The 25003-nt window shown below is 41.7% G+C and overlaps 1 protein-coding gene and 1 pseudogene across 7 annotated transcripts in view; both read right to left on the bottom strand.

Moving 5' to 3' along the window:
• Positions 1-1371: 1371 nt before the first annotated feature.
• Positions 1372-1487, bottom strand: LOC150062314 (small nucleolar RNA SNORA40; annotated as a pseudogene).
• A 1028-nt stretch (positions 1488-2515) lies between these two features.
• Srrm1 (serine and arginine repetitive matrix 1) overlaps positions 2516-25003 on the bottom strand; it is a 31069-nt gene continuing 8581 nt past the window's right edge. For 2 of the 7 annotated variants that reach the window (XM_090335540.1, XM_090335546.1), the window contains 14 exons: positions 23087-23202; positions 21254-21457; positions 20031-20225; positions 18945-19064; positions 15470-15744; positions 13157-13237; positions 12788-12874; positions 11487-11631; positions 11046-11087; positions 8281-8394; positions 7160-7624; positions 6245-6440; positions 4456-4665; positions 2516-3583 (listed from right to left, as the gene is read on the bottom strand). In XM_090335540.1, coding sequence (XP_090191666.1) covers positions 3479-3583; positions 4456-4665; positions 6245-6440; positions 7160-7624; positions 8281-8394; positions 11046-11087; positions 11487-11631; positions 12788-12874; positions 13157-13237; positions 15470-15744; positions 18945-19064; positions 20031-20225; positions 21254-21457; positions 23087-23202 — 2355 coding nt within the window. In that variant the 3' untranslated portion in view covers positions 2516-3478. The remainder of the gene's footprint in view (positions 3584-4455; positions 4666-6244; positions 6441-7159; positions 7625-8280; positions 8395-11045; positions 11088-11486; positions 11632-12787; positions 12875-13156; positions 13238-15469; positions 15745-18944; positions 19065-20030; positions 20226-21253; positions 21458-23086; positions 23203-25003) is intronic. The other 5 variants (XM_090335545.1, XM_090335542.1, XM_090335541.1 and 2 more) reach the window with 5 other exon arrangements.

Genomic DNA, 25003 nt, shown 5'->3' on the forward strand with positions numbered 1-25003 from the left:
AACCAGTGAAAGACGTTTATTCAATCATTTACTACTTGGGATCCAGCTGTAAATAAACCCAAGCTCCTGGGGCTCAAAGAATGATGTAGTAGATTAAGTAGTAAAAGTACTGTGCATGAGAATAAAGGAGATGGAATTAGGGAGATGTAAAAGTTCATGCCAGGAAGGGGGGAGGCACAGGCATGGTTCACAGGCTTTCTGAAAGCTCAACCATTCTGGGTTTGGGAAGATAGCCTGTCTTGAGCAGAAGGAGCAGAGACGAAGTCATGAAAGCCCAATCCTTTCAGTCCCAGTCAGTATGGCACAGTAGCTATTATGGCTGCAGCTCCACTCTCATCTCAGGGTCTTGTTTTAGAAATTTAACAAATGAAGTCCAGGACTTGGGAGGATGAATGTTAAGAATGTCTCTGATGCCCTTTGTCTGCTTTCCCAACTTGTGTGAATCTCCTCTTCCTCTCTCTTCCCTCCCATTGCTTGACCTGGAAGCAGGGTTCCAGGGCCCTTCCAGTTCTACCTGGGATTCACTGGCTCCACCCACCACTGGGCTTTTGAGAAGAAAATTACCTTCAAACCTGGACTGCATCCAGGTTGCTGACTCTGGCATAGCAACATCTAATAAAGAACACCCTCAAAACAAGGGACTAGAGCAGGGAAGGCCAGGGATGACCAAAGACAAACTAAACCAAATCCCAAAGGGCTCACAGAAACCAAAGACTGAGCCAGGGCGGAGGGAGCCAGTGTTGCCTCCTGCAACAAGTGTAACACGAATCCACCATGATCCACCATAGGGATAGCACTGAGCATGTCCGCTCCATCTAAAAGAACTCACTATTCAATGTGGCTAAATGGAGGTTTCTGTTCTGTGCAAGAACAGCATGAAGAATAAAGGGCTAGGCAGTGGCAACACCCCAGGAATTGGCATTTTTTTTTTTTTGCCAGTCCTGAGACTTAAACTTTCTTTACCACTTGAGCTGCACTACTCCTGGCTTTTTCTATGTGGCACCAAGAATTCGAACCCAGGGCGTCATGCATGCTAGACAAGCACTCTATCACTAAGTCACGGCCCCAGCCCTTGGCCCTTGACACACACACACACACACACACACACACACACACACACACACACACACAATTTTTTGGCTGGCTGTGGGGCTTGAACTCTAGGCCTGAGTATCATCCCTGAGCTCTTCATCTTAAGGCTAATACTGCTCTAACACTTGAGCCACAGTGCCACTTATGATTTTCTGGTGGTTATTTGGGGATAAGAGTCTCAAAAACTTTGGTGCCCGGGTGACTTTGAAACACAATTTTCAGATCTCAGCCTCCTGGGTTGCTGGGATTACAGGAGCCAGCCACCGGCGCCTGGCTCTTAATATTATTTGCAATATGGATCAAAACTCATATGGAAAACTAAGTTTTAGGTTTCAGGATTATTTTGCAACTATCTAAACGTCTTTGTCCAGTCAAACAAAAAACAAACAAGTGCTCTATGATTCTCTAACTTTTTTTCCCTTTCTTCCTTTTTTTCTGTCAGTCCTGAAGCTTGAACTCAGGGCCTTGGGCACTGTCCTTGAGCTTTTCTCAAGACTAACGCTCTATCACTTGAACCACAGCACCATATCTGGATTTTTCTGTGTATATACTACCAAGGAATTGAACCCAGGGTTTCGTGCATGCTAGGCAAGCACTCTACCACTAAGCCACACCCTGGGTCCTCTTACTTCTCCCCCCCACTCCAATCATGAGACTTGAACTCTGAGATTGAGCATTGTCCCTGAACTCTTCAGTTCACCGCTACCACCCTCCTCCTTGAGCCACAATGCCACTTCCAGTTTTCTGGTGAACAATTGGACATAGGAGTCTCACACTTTTTAGTGCTGGGACTGGCTTTGAACCATGATCCTCAAATCTCAGCCTTCTGAGTTGCTAGGATTATAGATGTGAGGCACCATGCCCGGCTCCTTCACTAACTTTTTCTTTATTTTAATGTTTTTTTTGCCAGTCCTGGGGCTTGAACTCTGGGCCTGAGCACTGTTCTTGGGCTTTCTCAAGGCTAGAGCTCTACCACTTGAGCCACAGCACCATTTCTGGCTTTCCCTATGGATGTGGTACCAAGGAATTGAACCCAGGTCTTCATGCATGCTAGGCAAGCACTCTACGACAACTCCTGGCCTTCACTAACTCTTAAATGCACCGATGATGCTAATCCAAACCTTAGGGGAGAGGGAGCAACAATGATGACACATGCCCGATTCTATCCTCGCCCCCCACCCCCACCACGTATTGCTGCAGTGTGCTCCAGTTCCCACCATATTACATTTTCTCTTTGAAGTACTCATCAGAGCAATATTAAATGAAGATGGTAAGTCTTAGTTTCATCACCTTTTATTTTCCCTGCACAACTCAACTTCCACTGAACCAAATAGGTAAATAAAAATATAGATAGACCTTCTAAGATCTCTAAGAAAAAGTTTTCCTTAAGTATTGAAACAAGTAAAAGTGAGTGGCAAACATCTTTAAATTTAGAAATTTATTCTGTTTAATCCACAAGCTTTATATAGCTTTAGTTAAAAAAAAAAAAAGACAAACAAAAACAAAACGGAAAAAAAAACAAAAACAAAAACAAAACAGTGAAACCAAGACACTATTTCAAAGTTTGGGCCCTTCCAACGTTCCAAATACAAGAGCTCTGAAAAAAGTTATATATACCAAATTGGAAGAACAAGACAAAAATATGAATGGAGCCATGACATATCATGAAACAAAATTTTATAAAACTGAAGGATCCTTCCTGGGACTAGTTAATTGCCTTTACAAAAGAGGAAAAAAAAATCAATCAGAACAGAGTAGAATGGAATTCCAGTGTTCTGAATCAACTTGTTACACACATCAATATAAACCCACAGTGTCCTGGCAAACAACATGCTCGCATTTGTCTTATTCTAGAGCTCAAATCCTGATTCTTTTCAGCAGAGACTCCACAGGCAACAGGAAAGGTTGTGGCATTAAAATACTCATTTATACTTTTGTGGTAGTTCAACAGTGGTCTTATTTCTGGGCAAGCTTTCAAACCATGTCAGGTTGGAAGCATAACTTACATGGGTGGTTAAGACTCAAGAAAAAGTAAAGGATCAAAAAGAGAGAGACAAAAAACACCCTCTGGAATAACCAGGGGCATTTAAAGGAACCAGAAGAATGCCAACAATATTTAAACCTCCTTTTTTGAAAAGGAGATTATTTTTTTTTGGCTTAAAATATTTCACTGTAAATGAATTAATGTCAGCTGTCAATGTAAATGTCACGAATACACTGTGGACACCTTTGCAATGTAAATCCATGCCCTTTTTTACATGGTGAACTTCAACCTAGCAATTATTACAACAAATGTTATAGTCTAAAGCTCAAACACATTTTAGCAATTTTGAAATTGAATTGAGTACAAACCAAATAAAATTTACATCATAACAAACATTTCCACCTAAGACTGTGGGGACACTTGAGCCTTTCGCATGGATCTCAGGGCCTTTTCCCGCAGGTGCTTTTCTAAGTCATCAAGGTTGTCTTCAGCTTCACTCTCAGTCTCCTGAAAAATCCGCAAGCATTATACTGTTAGGTCCTGAGACACAGTGGGAGGCACTGAATAATGAGCAGAATCAAATTACAGCGATGGCTGCATACTGTTGTTTCTATAAAAAGGGATTAGAGCTGGGCACGGTGGTTCATGCCTATAATCCTAACCACTAGGAGGCTGAGATATAAGGATTATAGTTCAAAGCCAGCCTGGGTACTAAAGACTGCAAAACTCTCATCGGCAATTAACCACCAGAAAACCAGAAGTGGTACTTAGGCTTCAGGGATAGGGCAATAGTCTTGAAGAGCTCAGAGACAACGCCCAGGCCCAGAGTTCAAGCCCCACAAACAACAACACCACCACCAACACCAACAAGGGACTGGCTACCAGCACTCAAGGCCCTGGGGGGTCTATCTCTACATCTTCACTCAAAAGGGTCTTCTGTGTGTGCACACGTGCATGTGTACACACATGTACCAGTCCTTGGGTTGCAACTCTGGGACTGGGCACTATCCCTTGAAATTTTTTGCTCAAGATTAGCACTCTACCTACCACTTGAGCCAGAGTTCTACTTCTGGCTTTTTTGGTAGTTAACTGGAGATAAGAGCCTTGAGAACTTTCCTGGACTGGCTTAGAACTTCCATCCTCAGATTTCAGCCTCCCAAGTAACTAGGGTTACTTGGTGCCTGGCTCAAAAGTTCTTAAAAATAAATTCAAAACAAAAAAACTATAGTAATCTTTTGGGAAACTGTGGTACTAGCACATCTTTGGTTCTGACAGCTCACTGAGGAACAGATCAGAGACATCTGGCTAACAAATGAGAGCCAACGACTTGCTATGAGCACTCCCTGTAAGCCCAGGCAGGAGGAGGAGCCCACACTTACCTTCTTGGGCTCTGGTACTGCCTCGGGCTCTTCCTGTGCTGAAGTGGTGGCAGCAGCAACAACAGCTGCAGGGGCCACAGGAGCTGCAGCAGTTGTAGCCACAGCCTTTTCCTTCTTGTGCTTTTTGTGCTTCTTGTGTTTCTTATCCTTTTTGTGTTTCTTGTCCTTCTTTTTCTTCTTCTTCTTTCCACCTCCTTCTTGGTCTGAATTCTAAAATTCCAGAAAAAATTCACAGTACTGTAACTAATCTGATTAAAACTGCCTAAATTAGTTGAATTATCACAACGAAAGAGTAATCTCTAGATTTCAGAGGCTTCTGTGGAAGGCCAAAAGTCCCCATGACAAGTATTCCAAGACAGGAAACAAGTTCAAATATCTCCCACAAAATTCTAAGAACAAGAATTGGTCCTGATCTTGAGGGTTTTATGTCATACTTCCCTGCTACTAAACTTCAGGAATGAATGGACTCTATAAACCATTCACAGTACAGGACATGTAGCCCAATTTTAACTAATAGTATTAAACACACATCTGCACAAACTTCATGTTTCTATTTGCCACCTGCCCTATCTATCTTTAGAGTAGGGGTGGTTTATTTCTCTTTAGTATACAAGATGCTCCGTAATTTCCAATAGGGTTGCATACACATGACCCTATTAAAAGATGAAAATACCTTCTAATGTGAAAACCCAGGGTTTCATGAATGCTAGGCAAGCACTTTATTACTAAGCCATTTTCCCAGCTCTTTTTTTATTTGTTTTGCTAGCCTCAAGGTCTGAACTCAAGAGCTTCAAGCTCTTACTCAGCTTTTTTGGCTTAAGGACAGCACTCTACAACTTAGCTACAGCCACACTTCCAGCTTTCTGCTGATTAACTGGAAGTTAAGAGTTTCTTGAGGGCTGGGAATGTGGCTTAGTGGTAGAGGGCTGGGTTCGATTCCTTAAGTACTACATAAACAGAAAAAGTTGGAAGTGGCACCATGGCCCAAGTGGCCTTGAACAAAAGAAGCTCAGGGACAGCGGTCAGGCCCCAAGCTCCAGGACTGGCAAAACAAACAACATATTGAATATCTTTCGTAATTTACTATCACAGAGTAAGCAACAGACGTTTTTATGATCCCAATTCAAATCCAAAACATCCAACTATTGAATACACACCACTTTCAAACCATAAACTCAAAAAAGCAAAAAAAACAACAACAACAAAAAAAACAACAACAACAACAAAAAAAACCACCCCACAATTAAGCTGAACCAAGTCAGGGACTATTTGTATACTGGATTTATGCTCTGCTATAATTGAATCTAATTTACTTATTTATGGTGCCAGTCCTGAAGCTTGAACTCAAGGCCGGGTTTGATCTCTGGCTTTTTGCACTCAAAGCTAGCATTCTACCAGTTAAACCACAGCACCACTTCTGGGTTATGGAGTCTCACAGACTTTCCTGATAAGGCCAGATTAACTGTGATCTTTAGATCTCAGCCTCTTGCCTCCTAAGTACCTAGGCTTATAGGTGTGAGTCACTGGTGTCTGGCCACTTTCAGTTTTTTGCTGGTGTAATCTGTAACTTAAAATTTTCAAATTCCTAACTAACTAATTTGCAAAATTCAAATTAAGTACTGACTTTAAACAATACAAAAATGTGCTCAGAGAATTTTATGACTTATAAAGATGATTGATGTTTTTGCCAGAAATACGTTTCACCTATGCAAATTAAGAATGTATAAGCAGGGCACTGGTAACTCATACCATAAAGGATATCCAAAACTGGATAGACACATGCACATACCCTGGCCGGTGAGGGGCTCGGTGTCGGGCTCTTAGCCTTTTTGACTGGTACTGCTGGTGACCAGTTTGTAGAAGGTGATTGAGACTGGACAGGGGATGGAGGTGCTGGAGGCTTTTTAGCTGCTGGCTCAGGAGATCCAGAAACAGATCGGGAAGATGAGACCCTTCTTACAGACTGCGGGCTAGGTGAGGCAGCCCTGGGCAGGAGGGGGGAAAAGAACAAAACACTTAGAAAATATCACAATATACAAGCAGGTCCCAAACTTCATTTCTATCTCCTACAAGGTAGCTTAAGCCCCATAATCCTCTACTGATTCTGTTAATGAATGATGCTTCCTGTATGAAACTCTAGTAGTGCATCACATTTTATGCAGGAGTACTTTTGGTTGGTTGTGGGGCTTGAACTCAGAGCCTGAGCATTGTCCTTGAGCCTCTGTGCTCAAGGCTAGCATTCTACCACTTGAGTCACAGTACACTTCCTTCTGAGCAGCTAGGATAGGCACGAGCCACAGGCACTGTCCTTGAACTTCAAAGCTAGCATTCTCCCAACTTGAGCCACAGAGCCACGTCAGGCTTCTTCTGTTTGTGTGGTATTGAGGAACTGAACCCAGAGCTTCTTGCATGTTAGGTAAGCACTCTACCTACCAGGTTCCCAGTCTTTTTTTATCAATCTTAAATGCTCTGAATCACATAAACAAGGTTCTCAAAAATCCCCAATACCACTCAAGAACCAAGTAAAATAGTATGGTATCATCATTAAGGACCTATCCTAAGAATAAAAAAATTTGTGAAGGGGACCTATATTTTGCATTCAAAGCTTATACCTTTCTGTAACTTCTCAACAAAGCAAGAGTATAATGATGTCCATATGCTAGACAACTAAGTATTCCCAATTACAAGGTTAAGATATTTTTACTTTTTTGGCTTTTTGGGTTCCGGAGTTCTGGAGACTCTCCTAATAGGCCTAGTACTTGGAGATGGGGACTGTCTTCTTTGGGGTGATGCAGAAGGTCCTCTTCGAACAGGGGGAGGACTTGAGGAGGTGTGGGGAGCTCGAGGCCGCGGTGAGGGCGAATGCCGTTTGTTTGGCTGTGGTGACCGGGCTTCCCGGACAGGGCGGCTCGGGGAGGGCCCTTTCCTATGCTTTGAAGATAAAGAGGGTGACCGTCTCTTGGTGGCTGGAGGGCTTCTCTGTTTGGGAGGTGGAGAATGGGAGACCCGGCGCTTTGGTGGTGGAGATGGTGATGGCCTCCGTTTGGGAGGGAGTGGGGGGGAGGCCGTCCTTCTCTTTGGAGGTGGAGAAGGAGAGTATCGCCTCTGTATTGGAGGAGAGTATCTTCTTGGGGAAGGTGAGCGCCGACGTGGTGGGGGCGAAGGTGTCCTAGGAAAAAGATACACCATTAAGCTGGAAGGCCTAGGAAACAAGTAGTCAGTATTGACTATTTTACAGTTAGCATTAGCCAAAGGGAATATATTTGGAGTAGACATGTAACTCTTATTCACATTTAAAATAAAAACCACTAAAATTTATGTTTGCCTCCGAAACTATGAACATCAGTTATGTCAGGACAATTTAACTGCATCACAGGGCGCCACAAACAATTAACTCAAAAAGTCTGCTTTAAAGAGCTCTTTTTTCACGTGCTTCCTAAATTACTCTGTGGACTCTATTATCAAGAGTTTAATGCATCAGCTCTAAACCCCATTCCTATATTCTATCTCCCTGACTGTACCATTTTCTGTTCAGAAGCCTACTTCACAGTGAACATGCAAGCTGGTCATCTTCTGAATGCTAATTCCCACAAAATCCTAATGTCTCTTGGGAATTAGACCGGAATACAACACTTAGGACCAACCTGTAATTTGCTCTTTTATTTTTTTATTGAGCTTAAATTCCTTGTCAGAATTGGATTTTCTTTCAATTTTTCTTTTTTTCTGATCTTAGAGAACCTAAGTTTGTGATTATCCTTTCAAGTGCAGGGATTACAGGTGTGTATCACACCTGGCTTACTTGACTACTTCAAGATTGGACAGTACCTTCGACGTGGTGGTGGTGTTGGAGACCTGCGCCGACGTGGAGGAGGAGCAGGAGAAGGAGAACGTCGCCTTCTGGTGGGTGGTGGGGAGGGACTTCGCCTTCGTCTACTACCACTAAACCAAAGAATCACAGTGGTTTCTAGTCAATGTTATTCAAAACTAAGTGCTCTAGAAGACATACTTTAGTTATCAATTTGAGAAGTAATGATTATTACATGTTTTGGAGAAGTATTTTTCAAACTATAGATCAAGATTCTAGGTTTAAAGTAAAAAAAAAAAAAAAAAAAAAAAAAGGACAATTAATTAAACCTGGGCACCAGTGGTTCACTAACCACTGATCTGAGGATCACAGTTCAAAGCCAGCCTGGTTACTTAAGTCTGTGAGACTTATCTCCAATTAACCACCAAAAAATTGGAAATGACCCTGTGGCTCAAGTCGTACAGCACTAGCCTTGAGCTGAAGAGCTCAGGGACAGCGCCCAGGCCCAGAGTTTAATCCCCAGGTCCAACAACAAAAACAAACAAAAAATGCCAGGCACCAGTGGCTCATACCCATAACCTTAAGGAGACTAAGATCTGAGAATCATGGTTAAAAGCCAGCCCAGGCAGAAAAATCCAGGAGATTCTTATTTCCAAGAAACTACTCAGAAAAGCCAGAAGTGGCAGTGTGGGGCTCAAGTGGTAGAGCTCTAGCCTTGGGCACAAACAGGCTCAGGGTACAGCACCTAGACCCTGAGCTCAAGCCCTAGAACCAGCAAAAAAAATTAAACACTAAAACATTTTTTACCTGTGGTATAGGTAAATACTATTCTATGAAACTTGCCTCCAATAATATCTGATCAAATTTTGGGAACAATATATAAAACATTCTTGACACCCTAAAGTTTCAAAATATGTCTCAAAGCATACTTTTTTTGGATCAGTTCTGAGGATTGAACTCAGGGCCTAGGCACTCTACCACTAGAGCCATAGTACCACTTTCAGCTTTTTCTCTCTATGTGTGGTACCAAGGAATTGATGTGCATGCTGGGCAAGCAATCAACTAGTAGGCCATGCTCCTGGTCCTCAAAGCATTCTTTTAGTTGGGCTGCACACTAGAAACAGTATTGTTAAGTGTCCAAGGGTGTCTGAGCACTAAAGCTACCCTAAGGGTGATGAGGTAAAAACATACTTGCAAATCATCTACATCTATTTTGAGTTCCATCAAATGCTTAACCAAACAGATACTGTTCCTAAGAATAAGAAACATGCCAGGACACTAACTGTAGCCTTAGAACAGACATAAAGTGAATAAAAAGACAAACTGTGAAGAATTCTTTTCTATAAAAAATGAGAAACACTCAATACCTCTTTCTTTCTTTCTGCCTGCCTGCCTGCCTGCCTGCCTGCCTGCCTGCCTGCCTGCCTACCTACCTACCTACCTACCTACTTACCTAACCTGTCCTAAGGCTTGAACTCAGGGCCTGGGCTCTGTCCGTGGGCATGTTTTGCTCAAGGCTAGAGCTGTACCACTTGAGCCACAGCACCACTTCTGGCCTTTTCTATGTATGTGGTACTAAGGAATCAAACCTAGGGCTTCATGCATGCTAGGTGAGCACCCTACCGCTAGGTTATACTCCTGGTCTCTCAATGCCAATTTCTAACAGCTTGAGGTTCTAATAGCACGTATAGTGCTTACAAATGGAAAAAAACAAAGAACAACAACAAAAACACATTAGTGCAGGGCAAGGAATTGGTTTTGACTTCACTGTTGTGAGACAGTTCTATAATAGGAAAAGGAATGGAAGAGGAAAACATGCCATTAAAACTGTAGAACAGTTTTAGTGTTCATGCTAGCATGTACTTACAAAGTGAGTGGCAGCCAAGACCCCCAAAGCAGAATACTGGTTAAGAGGACTACATAATGTTCTACCATGATACTTTATCATTCTGCAACCCTAAGAAATTCATTTTACCAAATTCAGGCCTATCGCAAATAGATCTCTACACATAATTTGGCTCTAAATGATTTTATGGCCATATAGACCTGGATTATCAAAGAATTCAAAACTGTAAAAGATGGAACAGAGTCAAAACCTATTTGTTTCAGTATTTTTAATGTCATCCTCATTTTCTTCCTTTCTCTAAAAGTCACAAATTGCTAGCCAGGCATGGTGGTTCATGTCTGTAGTAGCTCCTAGCTACTCAAGAGGCTGAGATCTGAGGATCATGGTTCAAAGCCAGCCTGGGTACTAAAGACAGTGAGACTTTTATCTCAAATTAACCACCAGAAAACCAGAAGTGGCACAGTGGCTCAAGGGGTAGGGAGCAGTCTTGAGCCGAAGAGCTCAAGGGTAGTGCATAAGCCCAGAGTTCAAGCCCCACTACGGACAAAAAAAAAAAGTTACAAACTGTCCCCCCCCCCCCCCAACTGTAGAAGCTATAATTCTTATCTCAGGACTCACCCACACATTGTTAAAAACTGTCCCATGATATAAGCTAAGGTAAATTGCTACAGGCAAATGAATACTCTGAAATAAGTTTCATGTGTAATTCTCCCTACATTAATCTGACATTAGGGGTGAATTTGACCCTAGCACATTTTATGTATGTAATTATCACAATGAAGTCCCTTTGTGCCAACAAAGAGGAAGAAAGAAAAATCAACCAAAACTTCAAGTTTCTCCATAGTCACAATCACTATGTATACATTTTAAGAATGTGAGAAATAACATGACTGCATTTTTGATACATAGGCCTAAATTACGAAGCAGAGTCTAACCAACCTTTTAGTCACTGGCGATTGCCATCGCTTTCCCATCTGCATCCTGACAGCATCAGAGAAAAACAAATGTCAACAATTCCATTCACTAAATTATTTATTTTCATGGGAGTTTAAAATCCCACTAAAGGAGGTTTCTTTTAAAGTTTTCAAAGATGTTCAGGAGTTAATGCTGTAACTTAACTGCTTTAATTACACATATAATACATATGACACAGTGGCTCAATAGTGGCAACTCACTTAATTCATACCAGATATTAAGAAAATACCAATCATGAAATAACACATACACACAAAAGCAAAACCCCAAACCAAACCCAACTACTTTCCCGGTCCTTGATATGAAAGTTACATAAATTCTAAAAATATTTCCACATCCCACCCTTAAGACATGAAGTTTCATCACAACTACAGAACACCAGTAAAGGTCACTAAAGGCTGTTACCGAGGTGAAGTCTCCTTCTGATGCTTTCTTGGAGATGGAGAAGCACTCCGGGAAGGGGAATGTCTCCGCCGCCTGCCTACCTCACCATTCTTCACATGGGATCTCTTAGGTCGTTCATCTTCTGAAGAGGAGGAAGAACCAGAGTCTAAATAAAGAAATAAATGAGTAAGTAAGCAAGTAAATAAATATAATAGTAGTTGCTTATCTTTTGAGGAGGAAGAGTCAGTCTAAATAATCAAAAATAACAGGAGGCCTATTATTAAAAGTGCCTGTCTTCCCAGATACTGGTGGCTCACTAGTACACCGTCCTCAATTTCCAATTAACCAGAGAAAAGCAGAAGTAAAAAAACCCCCTCTGGTAGGGAAGACTTGAAGGGATGAATGAATCATATTATTCCAATTTTCTAAATGGTTTATCTTCCCCAAGTGGTACTAGGAATTGAAACATGCATGCACATACTAAGCCCATGCTCTACCATTGAGTTAAGACTTTCTTTTGTGGGTCATGAGGCTTGAACCCGTTCTGGGCACTGTCCCTGAGCTCTTCAGCTCAAGGATACCGCCCTACCCCTGGGCCTGGGCCTGAGCTCTTCAGCTCAAGACTACCACTATACCCTTGAGTCAAGCCACACTCCTGCTTTCTAGTGATTAATTGGAGATAAGTCTCAGTCTCAGGACCTTTTGTGCCCAGGCTGGATTTGAACCTTGATCCTTAGATCTCAGCCTCCTAAGTAGCTAGGATTACAGGCGTGAGCCACTGTGCAGCCCTTAACCCCTTGAGTTAGACTTACTTTCTAGATACTTATAACCCTAGCTTACTGATTTCCATAAAGGCACAAATATTTCTCTTCAGTATAATCAATACACACTGATAGATATCTCTCAAGATATTTCTGCTATTCTCTTGGAACAGGATCATACTATACTACATAGCAAAGATTGGAATCAAATTCAAAACATTCCTAACTCAGTCCCTTGAGTTGAGTCTTGGGATTAGAGAGGGTGTATATCATGAGTGGCTAAGCACAGTATTTATTTACTTATTTGTTTGTTTATTTATTTAAGCCCTGGGGGCTTGAACTCAGGGTCAGGGCACTGTCCCTGAGCTTTTTTTTGCTTAAGGCCAGCACTCTACCACTGGAGCCACAACCCAACTTTGGGCTTTTTCTATTTACCAAGAAATCAAACCCAAGGCCTCATGCATGCTATAGGCAAGAACTCTACCAAGCCACATTCCCAGCCCCAGTAGAGTACTTTTGACTTAGACATGCAGGGGGAAGATGTTTAGTCAGTGTTCATACCAGATGAAGACTGCTGGTTCTGTCGTCTGTATTGGCGCCTCTGCTGCACAGAATCGGCAGCAGCCATCTTGCCACCTTTATCTTCTTCTGAAAGATGGATGCATTTAGAAAGTGTTTCTTTAGTTATGCATACAGGTAATTTGACATATTTGAACAGGAAAAGGTTTTTTATCTGTGTGCCAGTCCTGGCGCTGTGGCTCAGGAGGTAGGGCAGTAGCCTTGAGCTGAAGAGCCCAGGGAAACCACACAGGCCCAGAGTTCAAGTCCTACAACCACCCCTCCCCCCAAAAAAACCCCACCAAAAAACTAGTGAAAATTCCCTATTTTGAAGTAGTACATAATATTTATTTTTTTCAATTAAAAACTTACCTGATTCAGATAATTCTACTTTTCTAGGCTTTGGTGCTGGTGAAGGAGACTCTCTTTTTTCAGTACCTTTATGCTTTGTCACTAAAAAAATAGAAAGACAGTGAAACTCTTATCTTTAATTAACAATCCCCCCCACCAAAAAAAAACCCAGAAGCAGATCTGTAGCTTAAGTGGTAAGGTGCTAAGGATAGCACTCAGGCCCTAAGTTCAAGCCTCACAGTACTACATCCCTCCATCCCGCCCTGCCCCCCCAAAGCAATTAAGGTGATAAATGACTAAGTAGGACCAAGGCTAGAAATGTAGTCAGTGGTAGAGCATCTGTATAGTATAACAGAGCAGAGACTTCTGTGCCTCTGACTTGCAGAAGAAACTCGAGGAACTGAAAGTAAAGGCTGTTGGGAAGGGACCCCTGGCCACTGGAGGAATTAAATGTGCCAAAAAGTAAGCTGTTCCTTGACCCTGAGATGATGGTAGACCTTGATTTCGTTTCTATTAAACATCTAGATTTCTTTTTATAACATCTCTGCCACCTATAGGTAGAATAAAGTTTTGTCTAGGATTCTGAACAGTAAGAACAAGCCTTAAAAAAAAAAAAAGCCCAGTAGTTTGGCCTAGTGGTAGAGTGCTTGCCTAGCATGCATGAAGACCAGGGTTCAATTCCTTGTTCCTTGGTACCACATACATAGAAAAAAAAAAAAAAAAAAAGCCCGAAGTGGTGCTGTGGCTTAAGTGGTAGAGTCCAAGGACAATGCTCAGGACTTGAGCTCAAGCCCAGGACTGGCAAAAAAAAAAAAAAAAGTCCTATAGCGGCTCAGTCTCTAGTATGTGAACCATTGTGTCAGGCATTCATTCCTACTTTAGCTGTAAATTTAAAGTAAATCCAGCCTAGATTTCTGCCAGAGTCTGCTCTTTGTTCTACTCTTGCATTCTGTATCATCTTGAAATTAAACCAACTCACTTAAAAAACAAGAAAATAGCGATACTTTCACAGAAAAAGACACTGGTCAGTGACTAGCTATAAAAATAAACAACACAACAAAAAAATGACCAAAACAGCCAACGGTTCTTTACTTATTATGAAATCTTTGTAACAGCCTAAGAGGTTTTGGCAGGGAGGGTATTAGACTCTAACAATTATAAATTTATCAAATATATCAATGTACAAGTGTGCACTTGCAATATTAGTTATGCAAGAGGACAAGGAGGACAGCTGGTTTAACCTCAGCCAAAGAAAAATAGCAGTAAGACACTTTCAAAAATAAAGCCAGGTACTGGTGGTCTACCTGTAAGCCCAGCTACTCAAGAGGCTGAGATCTGGGGATTTCTATTCAAAGCCAGGCCTAAGATTCTGATTTCCAACTATTAAAAGCTAGTAATGGGCCTGGTGCGATGGCTCACATCTGTAATCCTAGCTACTCAGGAGGCTGAGATCTGAGGTTCAAGGTTCAAAGCCAGCCCAGGCACAAAAGGACCTGAGACTCTTAGTTCCAATTAACCTCTAGAAAACGGGAAGTAGGCCTTGGCTCAAGGGTAGGGTGGTAGCCTTGAGCTGAAGAGCTCAGGGACAATGCCCAGGCCCAGGGTAGGCTGGAGTTCAAGCTCCATGACCCCCACCCCCAGCCACCCAACACACACACACACAAAAAAGCTAGAAATGATGCTAGGGCTCAAGTGGTTGAGTACCAGTTTTATGCACAAAAGCTGAGGGACAGAGCATGTCATAACAAATGTTTCTTCAAGCCCCATAATCCACAAAAAAACAAAACAAAACACACACACACACATTAAAGAGGTGTTCTATTATACTCTGAAAAAAGTAATAAACTGGGTATGGTGTATTACACCTGTAATCCTATCTACATTTGTGGCAGAGATCAGAGGATTGACTAAAACACAACTTTCACTCAAATACAAGCATTCTACTTGCACAGTAAGACTACAGACCATAAATGTCTCAGAAATCAATCTGCAGAATAAAGGACAAAACTCTGAAGAACCTGCTCTAGAGCCTAAAGTAAAAAATAAACCAGCTTTAAACAGGACACTATGTACTTCTTTTAGGAGAACAATGTGGCCAAAAAGAAAATAATTAAATGGAATATGAAGTCTTAAATAACATATCAAATAAGTGATCTTTAGAGAAAACAGTGATCAGTTGGTTTCAGAGTAATACAGTATTTCTCTAGCTGGCCAATGCCAGTGGGTACCATTAAAATAGAAGCTTTATGTGAAGCTACTTCGTACTTTCAAGGGGAGCAACAAGAGATTACATGCATTGCAGAGAGAAAACAAATGTTTGTGTTTGACTTTTACCTTTACCTGAAGTTCTCCCTGGAGACACAGAAACACGACTTTTTCTTGTGCGGTTTGACTGCTGGGGTGTTGGAGAGTGACGTGTTTTTGGTGGCGGAGTTGCAGGGGGTGACGGCCGGTGCCTTCGCCTTGGAGGACTTGCAGAAGGAGATAACCTTCGAGTTTTTCGAGGAGGGCTGGATGTTCTCTTGGGAGGCTTCTTTGGTGGTGACCGTGAACGAGATGATGAGGATGATGAACTACTCCCAGACAAGGATGCTGATGAACGCCTCCTTCTGTAGAACAAAACATTCTCACTAAGAGGTATCTTAAAGCATGTACACTTCTCAGTTGCTTTTACCCAACTTTTCAGTTTATGACACTATGTCCATAAAGGAGTTAAAAAGAGGCAGAGAGAGAAAAAAAATCATAACCTAGGACAGGAGCATATCCAGCATTGAGATTTATTCTGATAAATGCTTCTGTTTTAGTTGTGTCACTTCATCTTTTTTTTGGTCCATTATAGGGCTTAAACTCAGGGCTTGGGTGCTGTTTCTGAGCCTTTTTATTTAAGAGCAGTTAGCATTCTAGCCAGGCACTGGTAGCTCATGCCTGTATTCCTACCTACTCAGGTTGAGAACTGAGGATCATGGTTCAAAGCCAGTCCATGCATAAATGTCCACAAGACTCTAATCTCCAATTAACTACCAGAAAATCAGAAATGGTTCTGTGACTCAAAGTGATAGAGCACTCACTAGCCCTGAGCTAAAAAAAAAGCACAGGGACAGTGTGTCCAGTCCCAGAATTCAAGCCCCAGGACCAAAAGCCTGGCATTTTTCCAATTTAAGCTACAGCACCACTTCCAGCATTCTGGTGGATAATTGGCAACAACCATCTCACAGACTTTCCTGCGCAGAGTTGGCTTCAAATTGTGATCCTTAGATCTCAGCCTCCTGAATAATCAGGATATCAAGTATAAGTCACCAGCGCCTGGCTAATACTAGAATTTTTAATACAGTAATTGCTGAATAAACCTTGACAATCTTCCCCCCACAGTGAAGTATTTTTTAATTAATCCTGACCATAAAAATAAAATTTACAAACATTATTTCATATTTTCTTTTGGCTGCCTCTCACCCCCACCCCAGTTCTGAGGTTTGAATTTTGTCCCTGGGTTCTTTTTGCTCAAGGCTACCTCTTGAGCCACAGTGCCACTTCCAGCTTTTTCTGAATAATTTGCAGGAGATAAGCACCTCACAAACTGTCCTGCCTGGGTTGACTTGGAACTACAATCTTCAGATTTCAGCGTGCTAAGTAGTTAGGACTACAGGTGTGAATCACCTAAACCTAGCTCCTCTCTGTTTTTAAGTTGATCTGGTTTCTTGGAGGAAAAATAAAATGAAACATGAACAAATTCCCTTCCCCTCCAAGTCCTGGGGCTTAAACTCAGGGCCTGAGCACTGTCCTTGGGCTTCCTCAAGGACAGCACTTTATTATACTTGAGTCACAGAACCACTTCCAACTTTTTCTATGTATGTGGTACTGAGAATGAAACCTGGGTCTTCATGCATGCTAGGCAAGCACTCTACCACTAGACCAAACTCCTGGCCCCCAAGGCTTGCAATTGGCCTGGGTACTATACCTGAAACCTTTAGCTCAAGGCTACTGCCCTACCCTGGAGCCAAGCCCCATTTCCCATTTTCTTTAAGTTAATTGGAGACAAGAGTCTCAGGTCCTTTTATGCCCGGGCTGGCTCTGAACCCTGATCCTCAGATCTCAGCCTCCTGAGTAGCCAGGATTATAGACAAGAGTCTCAGATCCTTTTATGCCCAGGCTGGCTTTGAACCCTGATCCTCAGATCTCAGCCTCCTGGGTAGCCAGGATTATAGGCGTGAGCCACCACTCAGCTAAGGCTAGCACTCTTAACACTTGAGCCTCAGTGCCACTTCTGGCCTTTTCTGTTTCTGTGGTATTGAGGAATCAAACCCAGGACTTCATATATGCTAGGCAAGCACTCTACCCCTAAGCCACATTCCCAGCCCATGTATTTAGCATACGTTAGTGCCCTGGGTTTCTCAAGAAAAGAAAGGGCCAAGAAAGATGGCAGGAAACTTGGGAGGAAAGAAAGGAAGAAGTTTTGATTAATGTATAATCTATAAAGCTTGGTCATCATAGTTCCTTTATACTTAGTTAGGATGGCAGGAAAAAACTTGCTATCAGTGAAGCAAGCCTCTTATTTTGGGGGAGAATTAGCCATAATCTTTGCTATAGTGATATATCCAAAATTATAATATTTTACCTTATGTTCAACTTAAGTATTTTTAGAAATATTTGAAAAGAACTGCTATGGGTAGGGTTAGTTTTTTCCTTAATCAAAAAAAAAAAAAAAAAAAAGCATATAGACCAAGTAAGGGGTGGCTTAGGCTTATTTTTACATAAGTAAAGTGAGAGCGCCAGTCCAAGGTCAAGCCCCAGTATTGGCCCACAAACAAAGCATGCACAGCATACTAATAACAGTTACATCTATGAATCAGGATCATGAGAACTTCCAACAATGTCATTTCTGTTAACTTTATATAATAAACCTTGAACACTTGTAAAATAAGGCTACATTAAAAACATTAAAAATCTCTCCTTAGAGACAATGCACTTTCAGGCTATTGAAAGTGTATTCCTTTCTTTATAAATTTTACTATTACTTTCACTATAAAAAAAAAGCATTGCAACAACTAATGTATTATTTATTTTATTTTATTTTTTTTTGCCAGTCCTGGACTAAGCTCAGGGCCTGAGGACTGTCCTTGGATTTTTCTCAAGGCTAGAATTCTACCACTTGAGCCTCAGCACCACTTCTGGCTTTTTCTAAATATGTGGTACCAAGGAATCGAACCTGGGTCTTTGTGCATGCTAGGCAAGCACTCTTACCAACTAGGCCAAACTCCCAGCCCCACAAATGGATTATTTTAAAACTGGAAAAGTAATTTACCAATCTTGTAGCCTGCAACTTCTCAGAAGTAAGTGAAAGCCAAATGTGCCATTAACTGGTGGCTCATGCCTATAATCCTAGCTATTCAACAGGCTGAGATCTCAGGATCACAGTTTGAGGCCAACTTAGGCAGAAAAGTTCATGAAACTCTTACCTATAATTAACCAGAAGATATTTTCTTCCAAACACTAAAGATTAGATAGATTATCCCCAAATTATCTCCAAATAAAATTAATCTAAAGTTTTGTTAAACATCTAGCACTTTTAAACAAACTTAAAACAAATCTGGCACCAGTGGCTCACACCTATAATCCTAGCTAATATGAGGACCGTGGCTCAATGCTAGCCAGGGCACCAAAGTCTGTGAGACTCCCTATCTCTAATTAACCACCTGAAAACTGGAAGTGGTACTATGGCTCAAAGTGGTAGAGTACAGCTAGCCATGAGCTGAAGAGTTCAAGTCCAATCGACCTCCCTCCCCAATTACTTTTAAACAAATAGAGGTCTCACCGTCTCCCAGGAGATCTACTTCTCCTGTGTCTTGGCGGAGGCGGCATTCGTCTTGGTGGGGTTCTTCTTCTAGGGGAAGGCCGTCTCCTTGGGCTGGGCCGCCTTCTAGGTGAGTATGATCTGCAAAACCAAACAAAATTGGGCCCTGAGTAAGAGAAGCAAAGAATTAGCAGAGAGTTTTTTTCAACCCTATATTTGGAAAATGAAATGTCAAGAGTCACAATCTTGGGCCAGGAGTTTGGCCTAGTGGTAGAATGCTTGCCTAGCACACACAAAGACCTTGGTTCGAGTCCTCAGTACTATATACATAGAAAAGCCAGAAGTGGTGCTGTGGCTCAAGTGACAGAGTGATAGCCTTGAGGAAAAAGCCCAAGGACAATGCTCAGGCCCTGAGTTCAAGCTGTGGGACCAGTGGACCGGGGTGGGGAGCGGGAGGAAGTCACAATCTTCCACCTCTATAGAAAAAAAATTGGGGGGAGGGGCCGAGAATTTGGCCTAGTGATAAAGTGCTTTGTGCAGGCACAAAGACCTGGGTTTGATTCTTCAGTACCATATACACAGAAAAAAAAAAAAGCCGGAAGTGGTGCTGTGGCTTAAGTGGTAGAGCTCTAACCTTAAGGAAGCCCAAGGACAGTGCTCAGTCCCTGAGTTCAAAGCCCAGGACTGGGGAAAATAAAAAAAAGAATTGGGGGGGGGGGGGGGTGCCTGTCCTGGCACTTCAACTCAGTGCTTGGCATTGTCTCTGAGCTTTTGTGCCAAGGACTTGAGCCACAGCTCCACTTCTTGCTTTTTGTTAAATGAAGATAAGGATCTCACAGACCTTCCTGCCCCACTGGCTTCAACAAGTGATATAGTAAGATTTCAGCCTCCTAAGTAGCTAGGATTACAGGATGTGAGCCACCAGCACCCAGTTTATGTAGAGATTTTATATAATACATAGTGTTTTCATGTTCTCTGTAAATCTGAAGAATACTTGTATTAAGTAAGGATTTGCCACAAACTTGAAACTTTTTATGCAATTATGGAAGACAGGCAATACAACCCAAGCCTATAATGATCTTACGGCCTCTTAGGGCCACAACATACCTTGATCGGGATCTATGGCGCCGTCTTGGTCGAGTATGAGATGGTGAGCGAGAACGTGTTCGGGATCTTGATTTGGAACGTGACCGAGATCTTTGCCGGGTCTTTTCCTTTTCCTTTTCTTTTTTGGAATTTTTTTCTGGAGAAGGCTCTTTAGGCTCTGGTATAGGTTCAGGCTTGGGAGCTTTCAGGATGTCGCTGTCCCCCCCCCAAAAAAAGAAACTTATTTTTTTCCTCCTATTAAAAAAATGATATGAAAATGTACTTCTCAAATTTTTTGTTTTCAAAACCTACAAAAATGATCTCTGGTCTCAAAAGATATGTATCAGTGGAACCTAATCAATTACTAGCCACAGTTAACCATATACATACACTTCTTTAAAAATGAAAAGTTGGGGCCAGGAGTTTGGCCTAGTGGCAGAATGCTTGCCTAGCATGCACGAAGACCCGGGTTCGATTCCTCAGTACCACATACATAGAAAAAAGCCAGAAGTGGTGCTGTGGCTCAAGTGGTAGAGCTCTAACCTTGAGGAAGCCCAAGGACAGTGCACAGGCCCAGAGCCCAACCCCAGGACTTGCAAAAAAGAAAAGTTGGCTGGGATACAGTTCAGTGGTGTATAGTACCTGCTCAGAATAAGGCCAACGCCCTGAGTTTGATCCCCAGCACAAAGAGAAACACAGAAACAACCCAAGAAACAATAAAACAAAACAACAACAACAAAAAAAGAGAAGCAAAGTACTCCACAATATACTATAGGTATGTGTGAGATAAATCAAGCTATTATGAAATAATTTGACAATTATCACTTTTGGGGTACTTTTCTTATACTCCCCTATATTTTTTTCCTTTCTTTTCTTTTTTTTTTGTGGGTCATGTCCTGGGTGCTGTCCCTGAACTCTTCAGCTCAAGGCTACCACCCTACCCTTGAGCCAAGTCCCACTTCCCCTTGTCTAGAGGTTAATTGGAGATAAAGAGTCTCAGGTTCTTTTGTGCCCAGGCTGACTTTAAACGTTAATCCTCTGATTTCAGTCTCCAGAGTAGGTAGGATTACAGGCGTGAGCCTCAACACTTGGCCTCCAGTACAATTTTCAACAAGACAAAAGAAACAATATCTTATTAATTAATTAGGTACTTATTTGTGGACTGAACCTAGGGCCTTCCATTAGTCAGTACCAGTCAAGTCTAAAAATTCTCATTATTTAGAAATTAATTTTTATGTGCTTGCCTAGTAGATGTGGCCTCTTGTACCGAGGGTTCTTTTATTTTCACTGAAGGTTCTGGAAGCTCTGGACTTTTCTCCTTCTTTTCTGGAGCAGGGGAAGGACTCCGGCTCTTGGTTCTGTGACGGGGAGATCGAGAATGACTGCGCTTTCTCTCTCTCCTGACAGGGGAAGATCGTCTTCTAGGGGAAGGAGATCTGGATTTTCGTCTAGGATGAAAGCAATTTTTTCAGGTGTTTCAATAAAGACCAAAGGAGAGGGCCAAAAGGAGAAGTGTATATTATAATCTTTTAAGCTGTCCACAGTTGTATCTGAGAAATTTCCACATGTAAATAAAATATCCTACCTCATCTTTTTTTTTTTTTCGTTTTTTTTTTTTTTTTTTTTGTCCAGTCCTGGGCTTGAGCTCAGGGCCTGAGCACTGTCCTTGGACTTTCTCAAGGCTAGAGCTCTACCACTTGAGCCTCAGCACCACTTCCGGCTTTTTTCTATGTATGTGGTACCGAGGAATCGAACCTGGGTCTTCATGCATGCTAGGCAAGCACTTTAACCACCAGGCTAAACTCCCGGCCCCCTATCTCATCTTCTTGACAGGGAAAGAGTAAAAAGAAAACCAAAAGGGCCAACAAATAACTTGTTCAAATCTATCAATTTAAAGGGAGGAAAATATGAATTGGGATTCTAACTTTAGGTTCTTAATCATTCCCAGACCATCTTCATCAAAGACCAACTTCTCAAGAGAAAAAAGATGATGCTTAGAACAGTGGTATTTCTTAAATCAACCCTAAGAAATACTGTGTTTAGAGACAGACAGTTCACATCAGTTGTTCAGGCAGAGCCCAAGAATGTCAGAAAATGATAATGTAGAAGAGAAATGCTAGAATTGCATTAGATAGTTTTGGAAGAGGAAGAGCCCTCCTGTTTCCTTTTTAATCAGTGTGCCTAACTTGGAACTGTTTTCTTATTCACAGTGAAGGAAAACAGCAGACTCAGATCAACAGTTACAGACTCAGATCAACAGTTACACCGCTGACACTATATGGTTCAAGCTTAACTCTTCAAGTACTGCATCTGTAAGTAAGGTTTTAGTATCAAATACAAAGACTATAACAAATTAAAGGGGCAAAGAAAATAATTCCTCCTCCCTTTACTAATTCCAGCCAATTTATCAAAGAAAAACCCTAAAAATGAAAAACCTAATGGATTTCTCACCTTTAACCACGAGTACAGTAGAAGCTGAGTCGTGGATTTAAAAATGTGAACCTAACATTAGTCTCATTGGAAGGAAGAAAACAAATAAATGATCTGAAGTTTGGGTTCAGTACAACCATCTAAGAAAAGCAGAACAGGGAATAAGGTAAGTTATGTGAGTGGCTGCTGAATACAAATTTCTAATAAAAAAAGAAAGGGAAAGAGAAAGAGTGAGTCAGAATACAGTAAAAAAAAATTAAATGTTATATTTAAACTAGAATAATATGGAATAAGGCTAGACTTTCATTTAGAAATTTAAGAACTGAATAACTTACCCAAATTTTAGATGACCACTTTAATCAAATGATTAGTTGCAAAACAAAAAACACTCATTTTTTTATTTTTGAGGTATAGTCTTACTATGTTATACAAGCTGGCTTTGAACGTTAACTGTCCTTCAGTTTCCCAGATAGCTAGGATTACAAGTATATGCTACCAAGTTCCACGATGTACAAGACTTCTTCAGCCCGAGTCAAGACAGCTCAACCATGAAAACAGTACAATGGAAGAAATTCTCTCAATCACCACTAAATGTTTCTACCAGAGAATTCCTTAAGCCTCAAAGCACCCATAGAATATTATTATACCTTCTTGGGCTTCGAGACCTCTCCCTTTTTTCTCTGCTGCTCTCCTTTTCTTCTTTATCTCTCTTATCTTTGTCTTCATCTTGCTTTTTCATAGATGCCAATTTTTCCTGTTCAATCTGTGAGGTTAAATTTTCAAAGCATACATATAGTTATAAGTTTGAGAAAAATCACAATTTTAAAGACTACACATAAACTACATTTTTTTTTTTTTTTTTTGCCAGTCCTGTGGCTTGAGCTCAGGGCCTGAGCACTGTCCTTGGGCTTTCTCAAGGCTAGCATTTCTACCACTTGAGCCACAGTACCACTTCTGGCTTTTTCTATGTATGTGGGGTGCTGAGGAATCAAACCCGGGTCTTCGTGCATGCCAGGCAAGCACTCTTACCACTAGGCCAAACTCCCAGCCCCAAACTACAATGTTTTAACTCAGCTCATTGGCTTATTTTTGAACAAAACTGTCCTTTATCTATCCATATTAAGGAGACACATTAAGATCAATATAAATGGGCACTGGTGGTTCACACTTAAATGCTAGCTATTAAAGAGACTGAAATATGAGGACTGCAGTTTGAAGCTAGACCGGGCAGGAAAGTCTGTGAGACTCTTATCTCCAATTAACCACCAAAAAGCCAGAAGTGGACCTATGGCTCAAGTGGTACAATGCCAGGCTTGAGTAGAAAAGCTGAGGGACAGAGCTCATATCCTATGTTCAATCCCTATCACCCCACCAAAACAAATATCCCACAAACCAACAAGAAAACAACAACAAAAAGCCAAATGAAATACTTGATGAGAAGTAGCCTCTATGAGCTGATTTAAAAAGACATAGGGGCTAGGATAGTGCTAGCCTTGCTTGAGCAAAAAATAAGAAAAAAGAAAAAGAAAAGCTTAGGCTAGAAGCATGGCCTAGTGGTAGAGTGCTTGCCTAGAATACACAAAACCCTGGGTTTGATTCCTCCGTACCGCATACACAGAAAAAGCTGCAAGTGGTGCTGTGGCTCAAGTGGTCGAGTGCTATCCTTGAAAAAGCTCAAGGACAGTGCACAGGCCATGCATTCAAGTCCCAAGCATGGCAAACAACAACAGCTCCACCACTCCTGGCTAGCATCACTTCTGGCTTTTCCTATGTATGTGGTACCAAGGAGTTGAATCCAGGTCTTTGTGTATGCTAGGCAAGCACTCTACCACTAGGCCCAACTCCCAGCCCAACACAAATCATTTAATATCACTTGATTCTTTTTGTGTATTGTCTGTGAAATGACTTGTGTTTACTTTTTATACAGTTAAGAATTTAAGGTAGGCATGGGTGGCTTTAGCCTCTAATCTGGCTACCAGGCAGCTGAAATCTAAGGATCTCTAAGGATTGTGGTTCAAAGCCAGCCTAAAGCCAATCCTGGAATGTGAGACTCTTATCTCCAATTAATCACCAGAAAAATCAAAAGTAGCCATGTAGTTGTAGTAATAAAGTGCTAGTGTTGAGTTGAAGAGCTTACAGACAGTGCCCAGAGTTCAAGTCACACAACTGACCAAAAAAAAAAAAAAAAAAAAAGAATTTAAACAACAGGGGCTGGGAATGTAGCTTAGTGGTAAAGTGCTTATCTAGCACACTTGAAACCCTGGGTTCGATTTCTCAGGACCACAAAGACAGAAAAAGCCAAAGGTGACACTGTGGCAAGTGGTAGAGTACTAGCCTTGGGCAAAAGAAGCTCAGGGACAGTGTCTGGGCCCTGAGTTCAAGGCCCAGCACTGGTTAAAAAAAAAGGGGGGGGGCACTGGTAGCTCACACTTGTAATCCTAGTGATTCAGGAGGATCTGAGGATCCTGGATCAAAGTCAGTCTGGGCAGGAAAGCCTGTGAGCTTCTTATCTCCAATTAACCAGTAGAAAACAGAGGTGACACTGTGGCTCAAGTGGTAGAGCA

This window comes from Megascapheus bottae, chromosome 6, assembly GCF_031878675.1.
Source record: "Megascapheus bottae isolate mThoBot1 chromosome 6, mThoBot2.hap1, whole genome shotgun sequence".
Classification (NCBI taxonomy): Eukaryota; Metazoa; Chordata; class Mammalia; order Rodentia; family Geomyidae; genus Megascapheus; species Megascapheus bottae.